This window comes from Varanus komodoensis, unplaced genomic scaffold (assembly GCF_004798865.1).
Source record: "Varanus komodoensis strain SLA01 unplaced genomic scaffold, ASM479886v1 scaffold1, whole genome shotgun sequence".
NCBI lineage: Eukaryota > Metazoa > Chordata > Lepidosauria > Squamata > Varanidae > Varanus > Varanus komodoensis.
Window position 1 is genome coordinate 103,060,025 of NW_025335268.1, and position 21,262 is coordinate 103,081,286.

At 39.4% G+C, this 21,262-nt stretch overlaps 1 protein-coding gene across 11 annotated transcripts in view; it reads left to right on the forward strand.

Moving 5' to 3' along the window:
• Positions 1-139: 139 nt before the first annotated feature.
• VTI1A (vesicle transport through interaction with t-SNAREs 1A) overlaps positions 140-21,262 on the forward strand; it is a 324,632-nt gene continuing 303,509 nt past the window's right edge. For all 11 annotated transcript variants that reach the window (XR_006415551.1, XM_044438812.1, XM_044438869.1 and 8 more), the window contains exons 1-3: positions 140-364; positions 1,455-1,513; positions 12,488-12,598. Coding sequence is in view for 10 of the 11 variants with exons in the window: in XM_044438812.1 (XP_044294747.1) it covers positions 271-364; positions 1,455-1,513; positions 12,488-12,598 (264 nt within the window). In the remaining variant the exon portion in view is untranslated. The remainder of the gene's footprint in view (positions 365-1,454; positions 1,514-12,487; positions 12,599-21,262) is intronic.

The following is a 21,262-nucleotide window of genomic DNA, read 5'->3' on the forward strand; positions in this document are numbered from 1 at the left end:
GAGGTCCAGCTATGAGAGACGAGCGAAGTATAGCAAATACGAAAGCGGAACCTTGACTAGCTCCGGAAAATTTCGTGGGGGAATGTTGTTGATGAGGTACAACCCGGAAGTCTAGCAGTGACAGAAGCAGCGGCAGCTGCCGAGAGGAGTTGAGCATCTTCGGCTGCTCGGGAGCGTCGAGAGTCTCGCCACTCGCCCCACTCCGAACCGGGCTGCTCCTGCTTTGGGTCTTCCAGTCCTGGGCTTTCCCTTCCCGTCGCTGCCGCCAACATGTCCTCCGACTTCGAGGGCTACGAGCAGGACTTCTCGGTTCTCACCGCTGAAATCACGAACCGAATCGGAAAGGTGCCTAAGTTACTAGGAGGTGAGTGCTAGGGAAGCCGGAGGGACTCTGGCAGTCTCGTTTCGGATATCCTCCTCCTGTGCTCCTGACTGTCAGGAGCACGTCCCCCTCTTTCTGGAAAAGAAGCTTGACCAACGACCTTGTCCTTAGTGGCCAGCCAGATAAATCCTCCTGGGAAGCCCACAGGCAGGACAGTAGCTGGCTGGCTTCTGCTCAGAGTTGGGTGGATGCTTACCCGACTTAGGCCTTTTCTGTGCCTGAGTGTTGGTCAGGAAGGCCGGTCATTCATGTTGCAGTGCATTTTCAGTCTGGTGTTCCTAAAAGCAACTTAGTATTCACTGTTGTAACATTGTTAACAGTTTAATACACTGATAGAAAAAACCCCCATATATCATAAAATAGCACAATCCTGTGCCTGCTTGGAAAGTCCTGCCAAGTTCAGTGGGGCTTACGTCTAAGTAAGTGTCTAGCCAACTGTGGTTTAGAATCCAATCTAAGTTTAGACAGTGGTTGAATTAGGTAGAACGGCTACTAAGTAAGTGCCTTGTGCTGCTGCAGCAATACTGACCTGCACTTTCTGAAGACCTTAGTCATCCTAGCTAGGCAGACAAAGGATGAGTACATGGAGATGGGGTGCGATGTAGCAGGGAGACGGGATCAGTGAGATGACTGGATGTTGATTTAATAGATTAAAAAAACTTCTTCTGTTGAGACTAGAGTTCTTTTTCAGCACCATTGTGAAGCCTTGCTTGTTCTTTTGAATTGGTGCTGTCCTCTTTTCCCTTTCAAGGTACATACACTGTACATCTATGCAAGGCTGTGTTCCAAGCATATGATCTTTAATTCAAAAGCCAGGGCTAACACCACAACCTGCCTCATAACATGTACTCGTACATGGGCACATGACAAAAATGCAAATAGTACAAAACATGTCTCTTACCATGTCCTTAAAACAGTATTCCCAACCCACAAACTGAGAGGTTCAAACTAATGGTGAATAAACTCTAACACTTAAGTGGAAGATTAAATGACTAAATAAATCCCAGATGACTGATAATGTTTTTCATCTATCTATCTATCTATCTATCTATCTATCTATCTATGTTTTTAGATGAAAAGAGGCAAATGGTTTCAAATGTGGAGAAACAGTTGGAAGAAGCAAGAGAACTGGTAAGTTATGGAGTTTGTTAGCTGTTATGTCACACAGGTGGACATGTGTTAATATATGGTAGAATATCTCCAGTTATCAATGATGTGGCTGAGAATAGGTTGTGTGTGGAAGTGCTTGCTCTGGTTACTCATCGCCTAATTCTGAGGTGAAAATCTTTATGAGGGTGGGAAGTGGCTGATAGGAATGAGCAAGCAGAGAGGAAAATTGAGAGACAGTAAAACATAGAAGAGAGTTTTCTAACACTGTTCTATTGTGCTTTCCATTGTACAATCCCCAGCATGTTCTCAGTTCTTCATTCCCATCTGCACTTGCCACCGTTCTTTTTTCTTGTCTGCAACTTCCTAGTTTAGAGATGACTTCATTCTTTTTCTGTACTATATATTGTTCCCGCCACCTGCATCATCACAGTTATTTCTGCACTTTTTGTTACCCCATTTTCCATACCATAGAGACCTCTCTGTACCACAGTCTCTCAAATAAATGCCATGACTTTAGACTTGTGGTGCTAGGAGCTGTCCATCTGTAATTGTCATGAGTGATACTGGAAGGCTGTACAGAGTAGTTGGCTGGGTGCAGCAGCTGGAAAAAGAGGTACCAACTGCACCACATACCTCTGTGTCTAGGGGTAGGAGAAGCATTTGTGATGCAGGCATTTAAAAATTCCTTCATGGGTGTGCAAATAAACAGGGAAGGGACCACAGTTGGCTTATGAGCATTACATTGTTCAGATAGAGGTAAAACAAGTGGTTGAATCTTTGGCTCAGGGCTAAGAAGTGGTTAATATATATGTGCAGGAAAGAAACGAGAATAATAGATGGTTGGAGCTGCTTCTGGCATATTATAATTACATACAGAAAGTACACCTGGATATGAGCTGTGATGCTAATGGAAAGTATTGCTGGCACATGCCCAAGCCAGATCTGTAACTGATATTAGCCTGTAGAATGTAACTCATTAGTGGATGTCTTGTAGTATGGTTACTTTTTGTTTCTGCTATTTAGAATAACTATAACTCCACATTTGTTTGACTGTCTCTGGAAAAAATGGTGGTTGTCAGGCTGCATCCCATTGTCACTGGTGGCATGGTGCTCTTCCCTGCAAGATTACGGAAATCTTCTACTTGCCTGCTAGATTCTATAGGGCACCTATACTGTGTCATTTGGCTCTGGTTTGCTTGCTGACTTGTCCTATAAGAAAACATCTATTGTCAAGAAAACAACTGTTACCCCATCTAGCTGCAAAACTTGAAAGTGAAGGAAAAGGGTCTTTTTGCTTCAGCCTTGAGGCTGGGTTATTGGTTTCTCAAGGTGTCTAGTAGGTAAATCAGGAACCCCTCCCTGATAAATAGCAGTCACAAATGGAACTTAGCATATGTGGATGAATAAATATGCGGGATTTTACTTAGCATCTGAAATAGGTGAACTTCCCTGGAGAGGGCATTCTACCATTTGGACACTCTAGCCTATTCCTAACTAGTTTTGTAAATTCCTTTCTGAATTGTTAATCTGTGGCATGGCATATGGTTGTGTTAATGTATGGAAGACTGCCTCAGGAAAGGAAGTTCTTCAAATGCAGCTATGTTTCTTTAGTCTTCATACCATGTTACTTGATTTTTAAGAGAATGAGCGTATATGTTTTCATTTTTGAGCATTATTAATCTCATATCAGTTGTTAAACTGCTGTTGATTGCCATGCAGAATCAGCAGAATGCGTTTTTTTAAAATTGTTTTTCCAAGTGACTGCTGTTTAAACTGTTAGCTGAAATATAATTTATTTCCTCCTAATAAGACAATAAGAAATTTCAGGCAACAATGCTGCCAAACAGAGCTGTTAGACATGCGGCCCTAGGCCATGTAATGACATGAACGATAAATGATTGTTTTGTTGATCAGGCATATGTTATTGCCCTTTCAGTAAAGGCAATTATACTTTCTACCCAGATAAGAAGTTTTCAGTTATTACCAGTTAGAATAATGCAGATAATTAAGTTAAAAATAAATCTAGGCTATTAGGTATTTAAGTTTTAGATTTCATTTTGCTGCCTTTCAATATATATATATTCAAAATGACTTACAATTTATTAAAAAATAAGCAGTGCAGTCATCAGCTGTAAAGGTCATCCATTATACAATGATAAATAGCCAATAAAACCTCAGCACCAATCAAGCATGCATAGTTAATGGCATATATTCACTTGAATGATAGGAATCTTACTTCTGGTTATACTATATCTCCTCTTTCCTTTTCAGTATGCTTTGCAAAGATATGTTATTGAAGCCTTTCAATAGCTAATTGACTTATTCCTTAAAGAGTTTTGCCAGGATGGCTGAGGCAAAATTATTGCTTTTTCCATAGCTCAAGTTTTACATTTAATTGCAGAAGTATGTAGGGTCATGCAAAAAGGGTTATGAGAAGTTTTAAAGACTACTTGCAACTTGGAAACCTATATCTAAGAACAATAAATTTATAGCAATCCATCTATTAGTAGTGTATTTTGGACTTGGTTCTAGTTCACGTGTTTGTATTTAAGTAAAAAATAAATTAATAGTAATAGGTATTTTATAGTCACAATGACTGATTCGTTCTTCATTTTTTCCACTTTACAAGGGAATGTTTGTCCATCATATTCCTCTTGTGGATTCATTAAAGCAATCCACCTTAAAACACTCTGACCTTTGACAAATCATTTAATCTATGCTTTAGCTTCTTTGATCAACATGCAAGGGTGACAATTCCCTACTTCACATAAGTGATAAAGGCAAATTATGAATTACAAAAGGCATTGATAATGAAATAGTTATAGGAAAATCTTTCTTCACTACCTCCCTTTAAGAAAAAAAGAGCTTCTGTTAATCTAATATATAAAAAGATGCTATGTCTTTGTGGTAACCAATCACTCACATCTACTTTTCTCTGCAAAGCAGTCCTCAATTTTTAAATGCTAGAATGAGTAGAAGTTAAGCTAACAACTCATTATTTTTCTTCCTTCTAGTGTCATAATATGAACAAAATTGGCTGATTTTTCTCAAAGATTAAAAAGAATATCCTGTTCTAACATTTCCATCCTAATGATGATCTTCATTTACTGTACTTCGTTTTTTGTTCATGCTGTTGTTTTCAGATCTTGCTGCTAACGCTTCTAGACAGGTGCTTAATGCAATTACTGACTTTAAGCAATTACCTAACATGTTGGTGATTAATGTCAAGGCTTGCCTATTAAAATCAATTTGAACAAAACTGGCTAAGAAACTCAACTCATTAAAAGGCCTCTGGAACAGGCGCAATAGAAAACACACCAGAAATATTGCCGTACAAATCTTATGGTTCTTAGGCTTGGATTCAGATAGGGTGTAAGTCTCATTGAATTAATTAGGGCTTACTCTTTTGAGTAGATATGCTTAGAATTACATTCTGACTCTGCATATAGTTGTGTTGTTAACGCCTTCTTCGAAATTAAAGCAGTCAATCATTTCATTTGCTTTAATTCATTTGTACTTTCTGAAAGGAATCATAACTAAAGGCATGATGATCAGTGATCATATATGCACTTTTCTTATTAATTATCAAATTGAGCCCTGCTTAGCATCATAAGGTAGCCTAATGTTGTCCCTTTAAACTGTATACTAAAAAATTAACAGTAACAATCTCCTACTGTGTGTTCTTGATTAAGACTTTTAAAAACATTTCATGTATTTGCATTTGATGCAGTTCATGTATGCAGACAGTTCATTTTATTTACTTACAATATGATGCTCAAAGCTACATAACAAGTCCACATCCATGTTACTTCCTTTAACAAAAATGTAAGAATAATAAGTGTTGCTATTTAGCTATCTAGACAAGTGTTCTAGGAGCAAATGCTCTGAATGTTTGATATTCACAATTTTGCTTTGTAGATGGTTAATTTATTAATCAGTAATATTTACAGGCAGCCTCTGTGTTCATATTTGCTCTTATAGCCACACTTGTTTCATGCTGCAACACAAAACCATTATATATGTGTATTATATATCTTACCCTGCCTGTTAGCCAGGACTGGTTCCTTAAACAGCATATAATTAGAAACTACAAAAGGCAGTTCCTTTTGGTATCTGGTATGATAATTTTCCTATGATAATGGGCAGACAGTGTTGCAGATGATCTATGGGGCTGCTGGATAGCGAAGATGAAAGCCCCGAGTTAAAGCCTCTTTATTTTACTTATTTATTTCATTTGCATTATTTGCATATCCCCAGATAAGTTCTTTGAGAAGTTTATAATAAACAGGTATAAACATGATTTCAATAGAAATGAAAACATAAAGCACTGCCTACAAAATCAACATAAAATACAATAACAGAACAAAACTTGCAGTATCTGAACTAGCAGGCTGCCTTCCATTATTTATACCCAGTTGGCATTTAAATAATCCGAGGAGGCCTTGCTAATTAGTCTAAGATTTTTACTTTTATTTTAATTGTGCCACATGAAAACAACCAAACTGCACCATCAAAAAAGGTGCAGAATTAAACATTCTGAGATTAAGAGCATGTCACAATTGGATGGCAGGTCCTTCTTGGTAGTAGACCCTACCCTTTGGAAAACCTTTCCTGTGCAGTTCAAGAGGCAGAAAATGTGCTAATTTTTAAGTGCCTCCTGAAAATGCACATGTTTACCCAGGCTTTTCCTAGCCTGCAATTAAATTAATCATGATGTCCATTTTTACAGTTCATGTATTGCTTTTTAAAATGTCTATAACTGAATTTATTTTTCATTTTGCATTTTAATAGTATTTCAAATGTGATTTTAATGTTTGCTTGTGAAGTGGCTATAGATTTTATTATATTTAAGCATGATGATGATGATGATCAGATTTTAAAACTGTTCCACATAGATTATTTAAAAAGGCTTGGATGATAAGGGATGTCAACAAGCAATGAAAGAAACACAGGGACAAAACCAGGTTAGCTTCTCTAGGAAACAATTCATTTGATGAGGTACCCTAAGGTAAATCTTAAGGTCAGATTATATACATGTGGGAGAAGGCAGTATTCAGATACACTGGTGTCAAGCTCTTTGGGGTGTTAATGGTTACAATTGCTACTTTAAATTTGGCCAAGAAACAAACTTTGTTAGTGCAGATATTAAAGCACAGGCATAATATGTGCATACCTCCCAGCTGGCTATCTAGTGTCCCTAATTTGAACTAACTACAGTTTGTTTGTTTTTTAACAACCCCATGCACAAGGCACTACAGTAGTTCAAACAGGAGGTTACTAAAGCAAGGCACTAGAGCAGGGCACAAACTGTCTTTATAGAGGTAAGGTTGCAGTCGGTATATCAACTGGAACTGATAAAAGATACTTTGAAACATAGAGGTCACTTGAGCTTTGAATTACAGTGCTGAATTAATAAGTACTTCCCAGCTGCAAACTGGATCCTTTAGGGAGAGTGCTAATCCAGTCTAATATCAAGACCAGGCAGTGGTTCAGCTGCATCTGATGAAAATTAGAGATGAAGTTGGTGTGATTTGCATATTGTTGATACTTCATAAAAAACTTCTAGGAGACCTCTCCCAGGTGGTTTCATGTTGATGCTAGACAGCAAGGCAGAAAGATTAGAACCCTGTCCCTGTCCAAGGAGGAATGGAAATACCGCCAACCCATGCATGATAATATTGAACTGCTGGAAAGATCCAGGAGAATCAGCAGAATTGCTTTCTTTCAACAAAGCCAGTTCACTTTGCAAAGGTAGTTTCTGTCCCAAAAACAAGCCTGAAGCATGACTGAAATAAATCTAGACAATCCAAACAGAAACTTTGCCTGTTGGGCAGTATAGAAATCAAACAAACAAACATGACTGGCATTTCATAGCCATCGCATTGTCAGCCACCATTCTGTTATCTTGCCAATAAAAGGAATGTTAGCTTCCACTATAGTTATTAATGTTGCCTGTATCTAGGATTTTTCAAGTTGAATTATTCCTTCTTTGAAAGCAGGAAGTGGGTAATTTATGGCTATCAAGATATTTTGGCATACAACCCTCATCAGCCCTAACCAGGATAGCAAGTAATGAGGGATGAGAAAAGTTATTGACCAAAACAGGAACTCTTTCAGTGAGATATTTGTAACTTCTTAGACCCAGAAGAGATCCCTTTATGGCTAAATTTAATTAACTAGGTAGAACAAAAATTAACTGCTCAGCCAGACTCATCCATGGTGGTAGATTGGACAGAAGTGGAACAGTCAGTGCTATAGAAATGCATATATTATGGAATTTAAGTAATGATAGATATGGTAACTTTGAAATGTCACAGTATGCTTACTGATGGTAAGCGAACTAGCAACCTTCCCATTGGGGAAGTGTCTGAAAGAAGCCTATGATGTCGAATCACTGTTCCTTTCTCCCAGTTTATCCAAATCTCACCACTCTATCTCTTCCTATCAGTAAGTATTCTAACAGGAATACCCCATACTCCTGCACATGAAAAGTAAACACAATGCTCATGTTCTTATGGCCCCTGAAGAGCTGATTTGTGTCTTTGCTTTGGGGAAAAGCTTACCATTCAAGCCAACATTTCTCCTAAAATCATGATCACTGAAAAGATTAAGTATGAAGATGACAAATGTATTGGCTCTTTGATATGTAATAACAACAGTGGAAATCACCATGGCATGTCATTACATTTGATAGCTTAAGACTACTGGCTGTTGTAATTGTCTTTCTGAAGGAGGGACTCATATGCTGTTTTAGAGCTTGTATAAGCAAGTTTTAACCAGTATCTAAATTCAAAGCGCCATGCAATACATTCCGTTGATGACAGCCCAGCCTCAAACCATAAAACTGCTAATGGTACACGATTAGGTCTGCCAAAATGTTGAAACAAAAAGGTTGAGAATATTTGTTCTAAGGTGGAGGAAAAATCCAAAAGCCAAACTGGGACTCCAGACAGCGGTATCAACACCTTAGCCTTAAATATTCAAGAGTGCATCAGGAATATACTGCACTCCTCTAGTATAAAAGGAATGGACTATCACTTTGGCACTCTTAGATGATGATTGTAAATAAGACTCATGATGGGTCACCCAAGAAAAACAATCCCTAGGTATTTAAATTTTTTAACCATAGGTTGTTAGTTCTATGGACTAACCACCTATGACCTACTTGCTCAGGTAGAATCTCCTAGAAAAGACCATAATTTTGATTTTATCAAAGTTAATAGATAAAGCATTTTCATTACAGTAACCAATAATAGCTCTCAGCATTCATTTGAAACCAACTTTGGTAAAGAACAGCATCATCTGCATATAAAAGTATAGGGATACTAACTGTGGCCAATTTGGGGGATGAAAATCTTAAGGAGAAACAAACTCAAGTAGGTCACTAAGGTACAGATTAAATAATGTGGGTGCAAGTATACAACCTTGACATACTCCTCTAGTAACAGGGATCGTGTTAGTCAGGGTTCTCCCCACTCCACGTATCCCTTGTACAGTAGTGTTCTGATGTGCACATATAATATAATAAGTAATCTTTTATCAGTGGAAAAAGAATAAAGATTAGCCCATAGCATATTCCTTGGAACTGAATGTTTTTGATCACAGCTTCTATCATTGGTCATGCTGGCTGAGGTTCATGGCAGTTGTAGACCAAAACATCTGAATGGCACCAGCTCTTGAAAGGCTAAACAATCTGCTGGAATAGGGACTAACTGTCACCTTTAAACAGGATCATTTGTCTCTGTTAGGAGGTGTGGATAGGCTGTCCTGAGTTGTTCAGAAATTGCCAAATCAGTGAATTGTGAACATTATTCATTTTACCCAACAACCCTGTTAATTTAATGTGACACTGGAGAGGAAAAAGATAAGATTTCTAGTGTGTTTGATCTTTCCAGAAATTGTTGATTCAATCATTTCAGCCTATGTTTTTTATCTCTGGAAAAAATACTGTGTAAAAGGTGTTCATATGAAGCTGCCTTATATTGGTCCATCTAACTCAGAGTTGTCTTTGCCAAGTGGCAATAATTTTCCAAAGTCTCTAGAAGGCCTTTCCCAGCCTTTCTAGCAAGGACTTTTACACATGAAGCATGCAATCTACCCATTGAACCCCAAAGTTTCTCCACAGCCACAATTAGTTTAAACTGATTATTGAAGGCTTCAGGAAAGATGTAAAAGGGACAGAACAACTGCATATTTGTTTCTCATTTTTCCACCTTTTATTGTGTTTTTGCAGGCATTTTAAGTATAAGAGAACTGCTAGAGAGCTACTTTTGGAAGGCCCTTGTGCAATTTAAACAGCTGAAAAATGGGAGCAGTAAGAAGAAATCTGGAGGCAGCGATATGGAAAAGAAGCCTAGGAAGAAAGAGATAGATATATGACATGTGTAGAAGTTTGAAGTAAAGGAAATAGAATTTGCAGTGGGTATTTTAAAGGATTGCATGTTTGAAAACAGCAGTTCAAGTAGGGATCCTTAAGGTAAAAGTATAAAGCCTGAAGGGGTTCATTGACATACTAGTGCAGGAAGAAAACTGTAGCCAGGTTTGAGTGCTAAATAAGGTGAGCAGTGCCACTTCAGTCATGTCAGTGGTGTCACTGTGCAAAACTGGAAAGTGATCCATGTTGGCTGTCACTGGTTCAGTGTGACTTACAAGTCTTGTGTGCTCTCAGTCGACATGCTTAAAACACACTGATCTTCTGTGGAAAAGTTTACAGTGAGGTGCACTTCAGGTGCCTGTAGTCAGACCAGGCCTCCATTAACTGTCCTCAGATTTATCTCTGCACTAGCTTTATCATGAGTCTTACCTGTTCACAGCAAAAAGTTGCATAAGCACCAGTTCTACAAATTAACAAGTATGAAGTGTTATATATCTCTAACTTCTGTGATGTTATTGTTAAACCAGCAATACAAGATTAAATAGTTCTTGATATTCACTGACCATTTTCTGGTCAGTATAAGGGAAGAAAATCACCTCATTCTGAAATTGATCTCAGCTACCTGCACACATGCAAGTATAAATATATAGCAAATAATGTGTTTAGGCAAGCTAGTATATTGTACTGATAGGAGAATGTGCTGTGAGCCTAAGTGTCCATGGTTCAAAGCTCACCTAAGTTATAAATAAACAGACATAAAAGCATCCTTAATGCATTAGTATTTATCTTAGGGGAAGGGCACAATACAAAGAAAGAGGAGCATATTTAGTTGTGCACTTTATTCCCATTTATAACATGGTATTCTCATTGACTTGGGAGCATGAATGGTAGCAGTTACTCCCCACCCATATTTCACCAAATCTGTGTCAGGAATCTGCAGATAATACATTCATAGATCTCCAGACTCTAGGCTGGAGTTTTGATATTTGGCAGATTAGGTCCTTTGCTGTAGATGATTTAATGCCAGTTCTTGAAACAAGTGCTTGCAACATTGGCGGGGGTCAAGTTGGAAGAAAAAACGTAATGTTCTGGTTAATGTTTGTGTCACATTCACAGAATCATTGCTGTCTTGCAAAACTTTAACAAAAACATACTGCCATAATGGGCATGTTTCCATTAGGTATCGGTATCATAAATGATATGTTCTAATAATTATTATAATCTAGGAAATCTATTTTTGTAAACCTTTAAATGAATAAATATCGGCTTGTCTGGAATAAATCTCACCTGTTGCTAAACATTCCATTTTAAACAGAAAGGGCCAAGGAAGTGCATGCAGTGAAGTGATCTTGGATACAGAATGTGAATTCTAGTTGGAACTGATTAGTTTTTAATGAGATCTCCTTCTGTTAAATATTGAACTTCACATTAAAAGGAAAGTGTGTTCTTCATTTGCAGAACATGAGAAGCTGAATATTTTGACATGTAAATTAAGCATTGAAATAACATCATTATTGTATACGCTTTTAAAATAGTTAAAATTACACTGCCTGTTATTCATAGCATTGTACCAATCCTAAGTTAAAACTGGGAAAGGACTGGTGCAAAACTATTAATACAGACAATTCTTTGGTTTCTTACTGACTTTCTAAATGACTGCAGATAAGTGAATTTTAGTAAGCAGGAAGTGTGCGTGTGAGACCTAAAGAGAGAGAGGAAGGGACAGAATATTTTATGTCTAATTAAGACAGAAATGCTTATGTTACCCTGAGGGTTAGCATATAAGATTAACTTATTTTCAGGTGATATGATTATAAAACCAAATAAAATAGCCACACCACCGGATATATGCCTATCACCTACTTTAAGTACCCTTCTGATGACTATAGAAGAGAAGCAGGTCACTTTCTGCACAACATAACAGATGGAAACAAATTTAACATAAAAATGACAAAATTGGAAACCAGTGGAATAATTTTAAATCTTGCAGGATACTTTATGATTGACTTCAAAGTCACCATTTATCTACAAAAAGGCTTTTGAAATGTCCCAGAGTTACTTGCTAAACTATAATTTGGTAGACAATGTGGAATTCAATCTGGGACTAATTGGGACTGTGGGCTTCTTGTACTTCTTGATCTTCTCCTACCTGACATTTGACATCATCAAGGCTGGTGCTACACACGTTAAATTTGTATTGAATAGTTAGAAGAGTATGGCAACTTGGGCTGATCTTAATTGTCAGTCTTCTCTTATTGTGTGCACTTTTGGACTATGCACAGAAATATAGTAGAAACCCACCAGTGCTTGTATTTCAGTCCTGTAGCCATACTTTTTAAAACCTTTTTTTAAATGCATCCATATATGTGTGTATCTGTGAAGTTATCTGTTGAGTGAGATAAGATTTCATTCATCTGATCTGTCCATGACAGCTCCTGGAACAATAAATCTGCCCTCAAGTTCCTGTAGAAGTCTTTGTAAGAATAAGTAAATTATCCATATATGTGTAACAGAATTAGGTTCAAGAAAACCCTTCTTGCATAATTTCCTGTATATGTGTCAGATCAACCTTTATTACCTTTTCTCTCACTTCCTTTCCTTTTCATATTTTTAAACACTAGCTGGAACAAATGGAGCTTGAAGTTCGAGAAATCCCTCCACAGAGCCGAGGCATGTACAGCAGTAGAATGAGGAGCTACAACCAAGAAATGGAAAAACTTGAAGCAGATTTTGTAAGTTAATTTATGTTAATGTTTTTAAATCTTAATATGTTATTTTAATTGTAACAACTGACTTTTCAACATTAATACAAAATTTTAGTTTTTAATATTTTTGTTTGTTTGAAATGGTCAGAAGACTTATTCAATAAAGTTATTCATATTCAGAATTCATGTATAATGTGTGAGGAGAAGTTTGTAGCATTTATAACATAACCATTTTTCCTTCAGTTAGCTTTAGGAATGATAGAGCATTCTCTCACCAATATACTGAAAAAGTAGCAGCAGGAATACCAAAATATTGCCTGTCCATTTTGAACAGAATCTCAGTAGTTTTATATGACGCTACAAAGAAGCACAAATTGCAATCTTGTTTGATCTTTTCTCTTAGCTTTATCCATCCAGAAAACATGGATGCTAGTAACTTTGCCCTTGCCCATTACTGAGGAACAAAAACATGTGCTATGTCGCTTAGATATACACTAGAAAACTGAAAATTGTAAATGCCTATTTTATAGAACAGGATTTAGGGGGATTTGGGTAATTACCAACTGGTTGATTTTTATTACATTGGTGGAAAATCTTATTATAGGTAAGATTAATGAGCATATTGAAGGACAAGTCAACATGGCTTCTGCAAAAGTATGTCCAGACTCTATCCTTTTAGACTTCTTTGAGAGTGCCCATAAATATGTGGACCAGAGCAATACGGTGACATTGTTTATTTGGACTTCCAAAAGGCTTTTGACAAGACCCTCAATCAAACATCCCTGAACAAACTGAGCAACCATGGAATTAAAGAAGGGGTTCTCTTATGGAGTGTAACTAGTTCAATCGTAGGCAAAGAATAGGAAATTCTTGCAATTAAGGCATCAGGACAATTGCCTTAAAACATCAGGACCTTACAATAATTATATTGGAATCATTTTCAAGTTTTTCACAGTCCCTCTTTGTTCTAACCACCCTAAAACCTGGCTACCTCACTGCCCACTTCTAATTCCAGTTCATTTATGAACCAATGAAAAAAGCACATTTGGCCATTTTCCATCTGCAGATTTCTTTAAGAGATCAGCAATGATTGGGCAATTCTAATTAAGAACAAGATTATAGGTAAACTCATTGTAGTACTGCCTTGTGTGCCATCAAGTTTCAAAGGGCCTCTTTTTAACAAAGCAATAGTTTAAAACTCTTCACAGTCCAATTCAGCTGCCTGTAACCTGCAACTCTGAGGATTATGAGTATCCTGTGCATGATGATCCCATTATCCTGTCATTCTTCCTGCCATGCAGAAAACATAAATTGCTGATTTTGGCCATGTTATCTTTGGATCCGTGGAATGTGAGGAGAGGAGACTAAGGCACTGCCAGGATACTACCCTGCCCTCAAATGGCCATCTCCAAGGTTGCTATTGCATCTTGGAGCTGCAGCCAAGGCTAGCTGCAAAGGTGAGAGCAGGGCACTCCAAATTCATAGTTCTAGCTCTGACCTTGGAGCAAGCTTTTGAGGTTGGAACTGGAACTCTGATATTAACCTATGGCTTCCCCAACTCTGTCTAGTGTCTGTATGATTGTTCTGCTAGATCCATTAATGGGCACTGCAGTTTTGGAACATCCACCTTGGCCACTCTACCAAGGAAGGTATTAATTAGCATTTCTTTCTTTTTTCTTTTTAGTTTGTATATAAAAGCTGAAGGGCACTTTACCAAGGTTTAATATATTGTAATTTAGTATTTCCGTTTTACCAGTATTTGTTGTATATCTGACTAATGGAAATCACTGCTCAATCCTGCTGTGCTGGCTGTCAGTTAAGCTCCCTATTTCTCAAGCTTATTGTCTATCTAGAATATTTTCACTTTTCTTTCTCTCCTTTTATGTCCGCCCTCAGCATTTGTTATCCTGACCCTGCATAAATGTATTCCTTCCTGCCTTGTTGCACTTAAAAAGTTGATAAACAGCTTAGTCTCTACTCAGCCATGGAATTAATGGAGTGACTTTTGGCCAGTCTCATAATCTCAGGCTAACCTACCTGGTAGGGTTGTTGTTGTGAGGATATAATGGAGAAGAACCTTGCAAACCACACTGAGTTCCTTGCAAGAAGAAAGGTAGGGTAGAAATGTAATTAATTATATTTATATCCCACCTTTCTTGTATTGTGGAACTCAAGGTGGCTAAATGCGGTTCCCGGGTGGTCTCTTCTCCAAGTTCAGGCAAGCCCCAGACTTGCTTAGCTTCAACATTGTGGAAGCCTTATTTGCCTTCAGACCATCCTTTGGGCCCTTCATTGTCATATCATCATCATATCATCATCACCCTGCATTGAGAGAACTCTACTGATGTCAGGAAAATTCAGGCAGTGAGTTTTACCTCTGCAGTTTTTCCCATTCTACACATGTATTGAGATGTATGCCACAGCTGCAACTTGTACCATTCAAGATGGTTTTGGATGACTGTACTAATGAAGATGCTGGGATAGCAGTTAGGCAGAGATAGCTGGTGATGCTATCCACTTATTCTGCATCCTACTGATCAAAATGGTAATGCCTAATTGAATTCCCATTCATATAACTTCCACTGCCAGCAGTGCCAAAACTATTGTGAAAATATAGCAGTTCTTGCACAAATTCCATTCTAAGAAAAGTATGCTCATTTGAGATACAAGTGGCTTTTTAGTCATGCAACTATAAGTCTTGGAAAGATTCCCTTGCATACTATTATACCTAGATATATCCCAATTATTCACATCCTTGAACAACTCTGGGCTTCAGAGATGTGGTGGATGTGGCAAACCATGGTGCAAAAAGGTGACAAAAATGATATGGAGGCTAGAGCAAATCCTGTATGAGAAAAGGTTACAGTATTTACACCTTTCTTGTTTAGAAAAATATAAGTATAAGAGGACATGTTGGGGACATAGAAAAATAAAATGGTATGGAGAAAGTGCAAAGGGAAAGGCTTTTCTCTCTAGAATATGCATGGTCATCCAGTCAAGCTGCATGTTGGGAGATTCAAGATAAACAAAAGAAAGCACTTTTTGGAGGGTGCATAGTTAAATTGTGGAACACTATCTAGTGATGACCACTGAGTTGGATGTCCTTAAAAGAATATTAGACACATTCATGGAAGATAAACTATTAATACCTGCTAGTTTTGATGGCTATATACTATTTCCAGGATCAAAGGCAGTGTATCTTGGAATACAAACAGTCCCTGGGTTCTGAATGGGTTCAATTCCTGAGAAAATGGAAATTTGTCTTTAAGTTGAATTTGTATATAAAGCAGATCATGTATAGATGGCCCTCCACATTTACATGGGTTAGGGGCTCAGGAGCCCCATGAAAGTGGAAAAGCTTCAAATATCACTATGGCCCTCCCCATGCAAACTCACTAGTACGTCTTCTTTGCACCAAGAAAATGTGGGAAAGATTTCTCTCTCTGGATGGACAGGGTAGGAAAGCAAGCTTTGGAGGTCTCTTCTTCCCTCCTTTTGCTTCCTCTCACTCTATGGTGATGCTTTGGAGGTCGTCCCAGTCTCTTCTTTCTCTTCCTCTCTCTATGGTGATTATGATTTTATGCAGTAATTTTTTAAAACTAAATACGTTTTCTGGCAGTTTGTTCTTAAGTATGGGTTGGTTGTAACTGCTTGTATTCATTGCTGGGAAGTAATATTCATGTTCTGCTGTAGGCTACCAATAGGTATCTGATTGGCCATTTGGTTGTGGGGCTGTTTTCATAAGTCTTGAGTGTATTCCCTCTCTTATGACATTATTTCTATACTTATCCAAGATAATCCTTAAGAAGATGACTATTTTTTCTAGTTCCTTCCAATGTGCCATGTGGATTGTTGTCAACAGATTTCTCCACTTTATCAAAGTCTAGTTTGTAAAACATCTCTAAATTACCCTAGAAAACTGAGTAGTGCCACTGGAAACATGTTTTGCTCTAGTACTTTTGCCTTGGTCGCCCTGTACGATGACCTGTGCAGGGAGAAAGACAGGGGGAGTGCGTCCCTGTTGGTTCTCCTGGATCTCTCAGCTGCTTTCGATACCATCGACCATGGTATACTTCTGGATAGGCTAGCGGGATTGGGGGTCGGAGGCACTGCTTTGCAGTGGTTCCGCTCCTACCTCAATGGCCAATCCCAGAAGGTGATGCTGGGGGACTATGGCTCTGCGCCATGGCAGCTATGCCATGGAGTTCCACAGGGTTCCATTTTGTCCCCCTTGCTATTTAACATCTACATGAAACCGCTGGGGGAGGTCATCAGGAGGTGTGGGCTGCAGAATCATCAGTACGCTGATGATAACCAGCTCTACCTCTTGTCTTCTACCAATCCAGGTGAGGAAGTGGCTGTACCGAACCGGTGCCTGGTCGAGGTAATGGGCTGGATGAGGGCCAATAAACTGAAGCTCAATCCAGACAAGACAGAGGTCCTGTTGGTTGGTGGATCGGGCTTCAGGGAAGGGGACCTGAACCTAGTCCTGAATGGGGTTGCACTCCCTCTTAGGGACAAGGTCCGCAGCTTGGGAGTGCTCCTCGACCCAGAGCTTTCACTGGAAGCTCAGGTGACAGCAGTGGCAAGGAGCGCTTTCTTTCAGCTTTGGCTGATCCATCAGCTGCATCCCTACCTGGAGAACGACTGCCTGGTGACGGTAACACACGCATTGGTGACTTCCCGACTTGACTTCTGTAACGCGCTGTACATGGGGCTGCCCTTAAGACAGTCCGGATACTTCAATTGGTTCAAAATAGAGCTGCCAGGCTGCTGACGAGGACTGGGTGTTATGTTCACATGACTCCAGTTCTCCGTCAGCTTCACTGGCTCCCCATTGAAGTCCGGGCCCAATTCAAGGTGTTGGTGATGACCTATAAAGCCCTTAACAGCTTGGGTCCTGGTTACCTGAAGGAGCTCTTATGTCCATATATGCCTGCCCGTCCCTTGAGATCAGTGGGAGAGGCCCTTCTCTGGGAACCCTCCGTGAAGGATTTTAGGAGGGTATGTACTCGGAGGAGGGCTTCCTCTACGGTGGCGCCCAATCTATGGAATGCGCTCCCCAGAGAGGTCCGCCTGGCGCCGTCGTTATTTGTTTTTTGGTGCCAGGCGAAGACCTTTTTATTCAAACGCTATTTTAAGTGTTAATATTATTTATTCATTTTATTTTTCGGGCCAGGTCGACTCATATTGTTTTATTCTGTCCTTATTTATTTATTATTGTGAACCGCCCTGAAGCTTCGGCGAATGGGGTGGCATAGAAGCCTTCTAAATAAATACTTTTGGCTATCTGTGTTCAGCATGGTTTAATCAAGCCACCATTCATAGCCGAGGTCAACTTCCAGCACAGATAGTGCTACAGCATTTTCCTAGCAATTGTGATAGATTTTGTTTAGCTTGGCAAAGAGTTATTAAATGACAATACAAGTAAACTCATCTTCAGGATAGCCATATATTAATATATGGCCATATCATTCGTAATTGAGGTTCTTCCCAAGCTTGTTCTCCAGACTTGTCCATGCGATCCAAGAAATCTGTTACAAAAGCAAGTCACAACAAAGCTTGTTGGTGGGCTGCAGTGATCTTTAAGGGAAGCCACGTGGCACATTGCTGTTGCCTTCTACTGAGTAAAACTGAGTTTAGATATGCTTTGCTGCTCCTTTGACATTTCTAGTTATCTTGAGACTGCAAAACAAGAAGCATATTGCAGGAAAGGTGGTACATTGAATTTGTCTTGGTAGTGTTTAAAAAGATATGCAAGCTTGCAGACCTTGCAGTAATCTTAACCCTAAACTTGACCCTGTTGAAAGTAAAAAGCAATCGAACAAATGAGTAGGCTGTTATTGCTCTCCCCCACCCCCCGCACCCTTTTTTTGGACCAGTTTTATATTATGTAATTATTCAGATATTGTGGCAGACAGTAATGTCAGGAAATCTTTAGGGCTGTTTAACTAATTGCATAATAGAAAGCAAAGCAGAGTTTCCTGTTAATCAGATTTGAATTTTGTTTTAGACAGTAGTCAAAATATACTGCAGATTGAGTACTGTGTGTTAAGCTCTCTCTTGTGGCCAGATGTGGAGTTGCATTTTGCTACTATTTTGCAGGAAAATCCAAGAGATGTTGCTTAGAGATATTGGCAAATGGAACTCACTCTGTTAATGAAAGATTTGTCAACATACCTGCTCTAGGCTTTTCTAACTGCTATGCTACAAACATCCCTGCTCATATGTGTTTGTATAGAATGTTTAATATGGCCTTGGTTCAGACATACTGCTTCCTTTCCATGGTTAAGGAAACATGATTGGGCTGGAAATTGCCTAGTTTTTCTTGCAAGTGAATGTACCCTTTTCTTCCAGGCTTGAATATTGGGAAGCTTTTCTGTTTCAGCATTACCCATGATAATGCTAAACAGAATTCAAATCTTGGCTTGGAGTGAAACTTGGTTAGTGCTGTTCATGGATATGCAAGAGTAAATGGTGGGAGGGTGCAATGTATTACTCAGTGCTTTGCCTAAGGTTAAGGGATAGGAAATTAGCAGGAAATAAGCCACAGAGGATTGCTTGTTGAGAGAACAACCCATGTGTGCCCACAGATTATAATGCTCACTGTGGGTTATCATTGCCTCTTCACTCCTGGTCTTCCACCTCACTCTGTGGGTCAAGCTGTTCTTACTGCCATGAGCAGGAGCTATGTGGCTCACTGCAGCTGCTCCCCCCCCCCCCCCCAGCTTAGCCTTTGTTTTCCTGGAGATCATTTTTGTGATCTGCATTTTGACAACCACTGAAAGTCCCTTCCTAAGTGGCAACTCAGAAGGGCTAGCCGTTGTTTGCCACCTCCATTAAAAAAAAAAAAAAAAAACCCTAATCCCAGTTCTGGAAAGAACAAATGTACATTTTTTTCAAATGAAAAACAGGAAGTCTCCCCCTTGGTCCAGGAGGTGTACTGCTGTTAAATTCAACAGGTACCTATCATGGACATTGAACCAGCGAGAGTGTATAAATTGTTCTATTACATATTTACTATCAGAGATTTCTCATGTCTTTGCTTTGACCTGTGAGTTGGACTTTGGAGCAAAATGCAACCCCCCCCCACCCCAACCATTACAAGCCTTTTTCGGTCAATGTTTCAGGTTCTGGTTTCTCACAAGAAGGGAAAAAAAGTAGAATATATATGCAATGTGATGATAATGGTGAAAATGATCATGATGATCATGTTTGGAACCTGCTTCAATTTGCCAGCTTCCCATTTTATTTATTTATTTATTTATTTGGGGTATTTCTAACTTGTCCAATCACTACATGTCTCTGGACAGCTTACAACAGTAATTCAATAAATACAGCAGTATAAATATCAACTATCCCAAACAATAATTATACTAATAACACTAATAACCCACAACTGGAATAAAACATTTATTAATTTTTAAAAAACTTTAAAATACTGGGTAAATAAAAAGGACTTGACCTGGCACCAGAAAGCATATACTGTCAGCATCAGGATGACCTCTCTGGGGAACACATTCCATAGCTGGTGCACCACCACAGAAAAAGCCCTCCTCCGGGTATTCTGTCTCCTAATCTTCAAGGATGGTTCCTAGAGTTGGGCCTCTGCTGCAGATCTTAAGGGATGGGATGGCATATAGGGAAAAAGACGTTCCTTCGGGTATCCTGGTCCCAGGCCGTTCAGGGCTTTATAGGTCAATACCAGCACCTTAAATTGGCCCTGGACTTCAATAGGAAGCCAGTGGAGCTGATCAAGGACCGGTGTTATATGAGAATAACAACCGGTCCCTTATAGCAGACTGGCAGATCTGTTTTGCACCAGTTGAAATATCCGAACAGTCTTCAAGGGCTGTAATGCCCCCTGTAGAGTGCATTCCAATAGTCCAACTGGGAGGTTACTAGGCAGTGTTTGTCCAGGTAAGGATGTAGCTGATGGATCTACCGAAGCTGAAGGAAGGTGCTGCTAAGCTGCAGACCCTGTCCTTTAGAGGGAATGCAACCCTGTCTAGGACAGGGTCAAAATCACTTACCCGAAAACCTGAACCATCTACCGGAAGGACCTCCATCTTATCTGGATTGAGTTGTAATTTATTGGCCCTCATCCAGCCTATTACCTCAGCCAGGCACCGGTTCAGGACAATCATCTGGATTGGTTATAAAAGAGAGGTAGAGCTGGGTGTCATCTGCGTACTGGTGACTCCGCAGCCCAAACCTCCTGATGACATCCCCCAGCAGTTTCATGTGGATGTTGAATAGCAAGGAGGACAAAATGGAGCCCTGCGGGACTCCATGGCAAAGTTGCCATGGCGCAGAGCCATAGTTCCCCAGCACCACCTTCTGGAACTGGTCCGACAGGTAGGAATAGAAACACTACCAGGCAGAACCTTCTACTCCTAATCTGGACAGCCTATCCAGAAGGATACCATGGTCAATGGTATGAAAAGCTGCTGAGAGGTCCAGGAGAACCCACAGGGATGCACTCCCCCATCCCTCTCCCTGCACATGTCATCCTACATGGTGACTAAGGAAGATTCAGCACCATAACCGGTCTGAAGCTGGACTGAAATGGGTCCAGATAATCCATTTCATCCAAGAATACTTGGAGTTGTTTTGCCACCACCTGCTCCAACGCCTTGCCCAACAACGGGATGTTGGCTACCAGTCTATAATTGGTGGCCACCTCTGGAT